Source organism: Sander vitreus, chromosome 7, assembly GCF_031162955.1.
Source record: "Sander vitreus isolate 19-12246 chromosome 7, sanVit1, whole genome shotgun sequence".
NCBI classification, from domain to species: domain Eukaryota; kingdom Metazoa; phylum Chordata; class Actinopteri; order Perciformes; family Percidae; genus Sander; species Sander vitreus.
In genome coordinates this window covers 10,413,887-10,419,886 of record NC_135861.1, presented here as the reverse complement: position 1 = coordinate 10,419,886, position 6,000 = coordinate 10,413,887, and the positions used below count along the sequence as shown (strand labels likewise).

At 42.8% G+C, this 6,000-nt stretch overlaps 1 protein-coding gene across 1 annotated transcript in view; it reads left to right on the top strand.

Annotated features, from left to right (window-relative positions):
- The window catches only part of bsna (bassoon presynaptic cytomatrix protein a), a 154,764-nt gene that overhangs the window by 43,685 nt on the left and 105,079 nt on the right, over window positions 1-6,000 (top strand). Inside the window, exon 2 of the mRNA XM_078253852.1 lies at window positions 461-1,097. Coding sequence (XP_078109978.1) covers window positions 461-1,097 — 637 coding nt within the window. The remainder of the gene's footprint in view (window positions 1-460; window positions 1,098-6,000) is intronic.

Here is a 6,000-nt window from a genome sequence, read left to right as displayed (position 1 = left end):
TTTATTCCATTCCTTACACTTTTGCCCTTGTATTCTTGGTTTTGGGGGAAAGTTAAAAAAAAGAAAACACCATGCAAAATCCTTGTAAATGGAGTAGGTACTTACTCCAGTCCCATGCACAACGCTTCAACAACGTGGAGATATCCAGAGATTGTCAGGCCTGCCCTGCCTCAGTTTAGCAAACACTCATTTCATTAACAAAATCTCTTTTTGTCCCGTTTACTCTTGATGATTTAAGGATCTTGCTGTGAACAATATTCATCAGAACTACTTTGAAACAGAACAGAAATAGTCCATAGTCAAACTGTTTCAATGTTGTTTTCAGTGTTCTAAGGACTGAACGGAATTCTGTTTGTTTCTATAATATTGGGGTGATAGCAGGAATCTAACCTGACCCTTTAATTGTAATTAAAAGAGTTGATGTTAATCTCTTTTATTTTGCTTTGTCCCTCTCTTCCAGGGGTCCGATGGGCAGCCCCAAGCCTGGCATGCAACAAGGAGGCCATGGAGGAGGAGGAATGGGAGGAGTAGGTGGAGGTGGTATGGGAGGAGGAGGAATGGGAGGAATAGGAGGAGGAGGTATGGGAGGAGGAGGAATGGGAGGAATAGGGGGAGTAGGAATGGGCGGAGGTGGAGGACTAGGGTCCAGAGCTGTCGAGCCCTACCGCCTGGCCACTCACGAGACTCCAACTTCCCCCCGACATATGCAGTCAAGCCAGGGGCCTGGCATGGGGCATGGCCCCGGGTCTGGCCATGGGATGGTTCACGGTCCAGCTGGGTCCAGCATGGGAGGCCATGGAGGTCAGCCAAGTCCTGGTCAGCACGCCTCCCGTCGAAACCTCCAAGTCGACTTCAGCGGTTCGGGCGGCTCCAGGACAGGCCGGTCTCCCTCTGTGTCTCCTGACCGCGGCCTGACGCCCACCTCGCCCTACTCGGTGCCGCAGATCGCACCAATGCCGAGCAGCAAACTGTGTCCAGTGTGCACAAGCACAGAGCTGTCCAACCCACCGGCTGTACCCAACTACAACACCTGCACCCAGTGTAAGGCCACCGTCTGTAACCAGTGTGGATTCAACCCCAACCCGCACCTCACTGAGGTAGGTCAGGTTTGACAAGGAGATATGTTTGTGTGTGTGTGTGTGTGTGTGTGTGTGTGTGTGTGTGTTGTCATAATGATTTAATCTTTTTTTTTTCTTCTTATGCCTGTCCTTACTTTGCCACTGTGGATTTGTGCAACAAGGGAAGATTGTTGTATGGCATAAATGGAATCAAAAACAGCCGATTTTTTGTTATAGTCAGGGACTAAGCTTTTATGTATGAATAATTTTATTCTGTAGAGAGAGAGTCATATTTGTCATATTTGACTAATGTTTCAGGTTTAGATGATAAACAGAAACAAAAAGTTTATTTCAACGCACCTAAGTTTGAGTGTGGAAAAGATCATCTCAATGGATTTTCTCTTAAGGGACTGTTCGGTATTTATGGACTGGACCACCGGAGGAAAATAGGGGAGGGTCATGTCTTTTTATTTTTTGTTGAGGGGAGGGTCATCCAAATTTTTTTAGTCTAGGCTCAACTACTTTGAGCAAAAATTTCAAAGTAGTTTGTTTGGTGCATATTTATTCATGTAGCTCTCAGTCTCGGCCCCCTAGCAGATGGGTCTGACCGCATACGCAGAGTTTCCTGGGGGAGTAGGAGGAGCACCGCCCCCCTGGTGTCTTGCATTGTTTAAAAAATGAGTGGAATAATTACGTCTGGCATGACCAGATATTTTATAAATATCTTAAATAACACAAAACCACTAAACAGTGGTAGGTAATACATTCATATACTGCTTTAGTGAAACAAATATTACCTGGCTGACGATGGGAGCAGCAGGATGCAAAAAACGAAAGTTACTGTTGCACAAGTCTGGACATCTTGCTGTGCCAACCTTGCAATAAAGGTTTCCTTAATACCATGTATATAAATGTGATGTCAGCTTACTAATTGATTGCGAGTTTTGTGTAGATTTTGACTTTTATACGTTTATTGCACTTTGTTTAAACGGCGAAGTGGAGAGGCCTCGTTCACCTGTTTGGAGCTGGCTGGTGAATGTGACGCTCGTATCGGCCTTGCTGGATACACCGTGACTCTGTTTGTGGATCTACTGATCGCTGTGGATTACTTTTTTTCCGTGTCATTGGATTACGGCAAAATACGGATATTTTTTCTTAACGTGTCTTAACGTTTTATGGTGAGTTTGGAGAGGCATCTAAACAGACTGGAGGTCGAACACTGATTGTTCACCGTTACATTTTAGTTGAATTTAAGTGTCTGTCTATTGCGTTCCAAAACAGCCGTGCCGTGATTGGATTTCATAAGGGCGAATTGTTAAATTGTTACAATGTAATTTAAAATCTGCTTGTGTTTTGTAATATGCAACAATGTTAGTGAGTAAATCTACTGAAATGGCTACCACACCATAACAGAGGAGTGGGATGTGTAAGATGAGAATGCAGAGGTTAACTCCTGTACGTCATGGCTGTAAAAACTCAAATGGCATCTGTACTTCTTTGTTAAATGCAAACTTGCATGCAAGGGGAGGGTCATGCCTCTTTTTCAAATCATTTTGGAGGGTCATAGGAAAATTATTACTGACGAGGGGAGGGTCAAGTCTTTTTAGGTTAGAGGCCGCAAAACTCCTCCGGTGGCCCCTTAATTAAATAACGAACAGTCCCTAATTGGTAAACGGCTTATGCAATAAACTGATGGATACGTTATTTGCCGAATAAATAATTACGTTTCAGGTCATTTTATGGTTGCAACCCGCCATAAAATGAAGAAGAAGTTTTAGGTCATTTCCGCCACGTATTTCCGCTTTTTTGCAGACATGGCGAGTATCAACAAAGACAGATTTAAGTGGACAAACGTTATATGTCGCTTCACGAGCGACATTTAACGGCAATTTTAGATAGCAAAAATGAAATGCCATAACGTGCATCTGCATCATCATAGCGATGTTTTGATAGTGTCGTTGTTGTCTTATTATAGCTTGATATGTCACTCATCAGCTGGCACTAAGCACTATTATAACTTGCGCAATATTAATCATTTGTAGGTAGACGGCGCGATCCATTTGGGCTAGCAAAACTTTGTTTGCAAATGTTAGCTTGAATGTTGTGCGATTGAGTGCGAACATGAATGGAAACACCTTAACATGTCTCAAATCTATTCGATATACTAATTTGACCGCAAAACAGCACATGAGGTCATTACGCACAGGTTTTTATTCACTTTAACGCCGTTTAAACACTTTGACCGGCTTTGTTCGCCTCAATGCTTTTAGCGAACTTCAGATAATTTGATTGACATAGTGGATGGAAACATAGCTAGTGAGTTTAAGGGCTCAGCAAGTGGCAATAATTCCTACCTGAGGCGCTGATGGAATCTCCATTAATGTGCAGAGGGGTTGAGGGATGAGGAGAAGAGAGGAGGTTAAGAGGCCATCTTTGATTGAGAGGAGGTTTACGCTTGCCTTTGGTGACGGGTTCAAACTATCAGCCCCAGCGTCAGCGACTGGTGACAAATATCAAATCACAGCCTCCCTGTGCAGACAGGAAAGACAACCAGAAGCACGAGGCCACATCTGATATGTTAGCCATGCTGGCACCCATTTATTCCCACTGGTCAGGGCCATATAATTGGCAGACAGCACGATAAACACTCTGCTGGATTAAACAAACTGCGGTTGAGTTGTTCTGTCTCATTTTTCATTTGCTTTTGTGGGAAAGAACATTGGCACCTGAATCATCCATGTGTACCTGTTACATCATTCACCCTGTTGCTCTATCCTAACAAATTAGCATCCACTGCCAAGCAAGGGTAAATGACTAATATTATTAGAGTTAACAACACCGATAAACTGTAGTGGTAATTAGAAGTGGTTTTTTTTGTATGTTTTTTTTCAGTGGTATTATGCAGATTCACCATAAACTGCTGTCTCCAAAATAAGAAGAGAGTTAAATCTACTGCTCTCTGACACAGTCAGCCAACACATTCAGTGTCTCTTAAAGATGGATTTACATTTTTAAAAAGAAAAAGAAATCCCTACACAGTGAAAATGTGTATTATACATAAAGTTGATCTATTATATAACATTTTCAGGTCCATACGTGTATTTTGTGTTTGTACTAGAACATGTTTACAAGCTTTAATGTTCAAAAAAACACTTTTTTTCTTATACTGCCCATGGCTGCTGCACTTGTATTCACCCTCTGCCTGAGACGCTCTGTTGGAGCACCTGTCTCTTTAAGCGGCCCTCCCGAAAATGCCCAGTCTGCTCTGATTGGTCAGATTCTGTATCAGCGTTCCTGTTACTGTATCCGTACAGTCGGTGGCTTCAACGGAGTATACAGCAGGACCTTGTACCGTGAAAAACCCCAATAAAGACTTATAAACCAAATATGACACTGAGTGTGACCCAAAATTGGGGAGAAATGAACAACATTGGCAGCAATGATTACAGGTTTCCCTGGTGTTAGCATGCAGCTACTGAGTTAGTTAGCAGTGTACAGCAAGAGAATATAGCAGCACGTTCTACCGTCAGAAATCGCAGATAAAGGCTTCTGAACCAAATACTAAATAACCGGACACGTTTCAGCAGCAGTGTGACCAGAAATTGGGGAGAAATGAACATTGGGAGCCAAGATTACATCTTTAACTGCCGTTAGCGAGCAGCTACATGCAACAATGTTAACACCGCAGTAGCTTAAAGAAACAACAACACTTCAGTCTTGCCTACCTGGAGCAGATGACAAATCATAGAAGGCCGGAGAAGGCCTGGCTGGGTGCTACATGACACGGAGCCGAGAGTAGAAAAAACGGTTGAAACCAGAGCGTTCAGAACAGTGGGGAAATCAGTTTCAGCTCACAGATGTTTCTCTGAAATACGTTTACCTCATTATTTGAAGCTCTGGCCACATTTAAAATGAAAATCTGACATTATCACATTATAGATGTGACAGAAGATAAGGAAAAACACAATAGTTTACCTTTAAAGGTTACCTGTGTAACAAATGTGTATGAGTGAAGTTGGTGTATGATTTGTTCAGTCTACCTGTCAAACGGGTTGATTTTGTACAATCTAAACACAAACGGCCAATATTTTACATGACAAGTTTACTTTTAAAACCCAAATCCAAGCAAGAAAAGCAGGATGTCAATTTCCAGAGAACAGTAGTCAATTTTAAAGGTGCTGTAGGTAGGATTGCGAAGATCCAGGACTTTGCCAACATCGACAACTTCTCAGTTCCTCCCCCCTTTCCGCTAAAGCCTAAAACGGTCTCCTAAGCCCCTCCCCCCACAAGGGAGAATGAATGTGTGTGCATGAGCAGTGATTGACACGCAGTTAGACACCCCGGCCCTGATTGGTGTATCTGAACAGGGAGCGGTGGCCTTTTGCAAATCACACTACAGGCTGTAGGTGGTGCCAGAGGAGCCAGATTATTTTTTAATTACCTGCTTCATGTAGTTCTACTTGAACATAGGGTCACTTTCAGCAAATATGACAGAAAGTTAGTTTTATAAGTCTTACCTACTGCACCTTTAACTAAGTCTTAGTCATTCTTTGCACGGCATGTTATGACGGTTTTACTGGTTGTGATTTTCAAATTTGCCTTCTGTATGTACAGTGCAGCAGCTTCTGTCTGGCTCATGTGCGATTATTTTTAAAACCAAGCTTTGATCTCTGCTCAGGTACACATGCTTGTACATGTGGTCTTCTGTGTGTGTGTGTGTGTGTGTGTGTGTGTGTGTGTGTGTGTGTGTGTGTGTGTGTGTGTGTGTGTGAAAGAGAGAGCGTGAGAGACAGAGTGAGTACTACAGGTTAATAATAATGGATAATGCTAATGAAGTGGAAGGAGGAAGAAGTTGATAAGCCTCTGATTTAGGGATTTGGACTGCATTTGTGATAGATTAACACACACAAAATACACACACACACACACACACACACACACA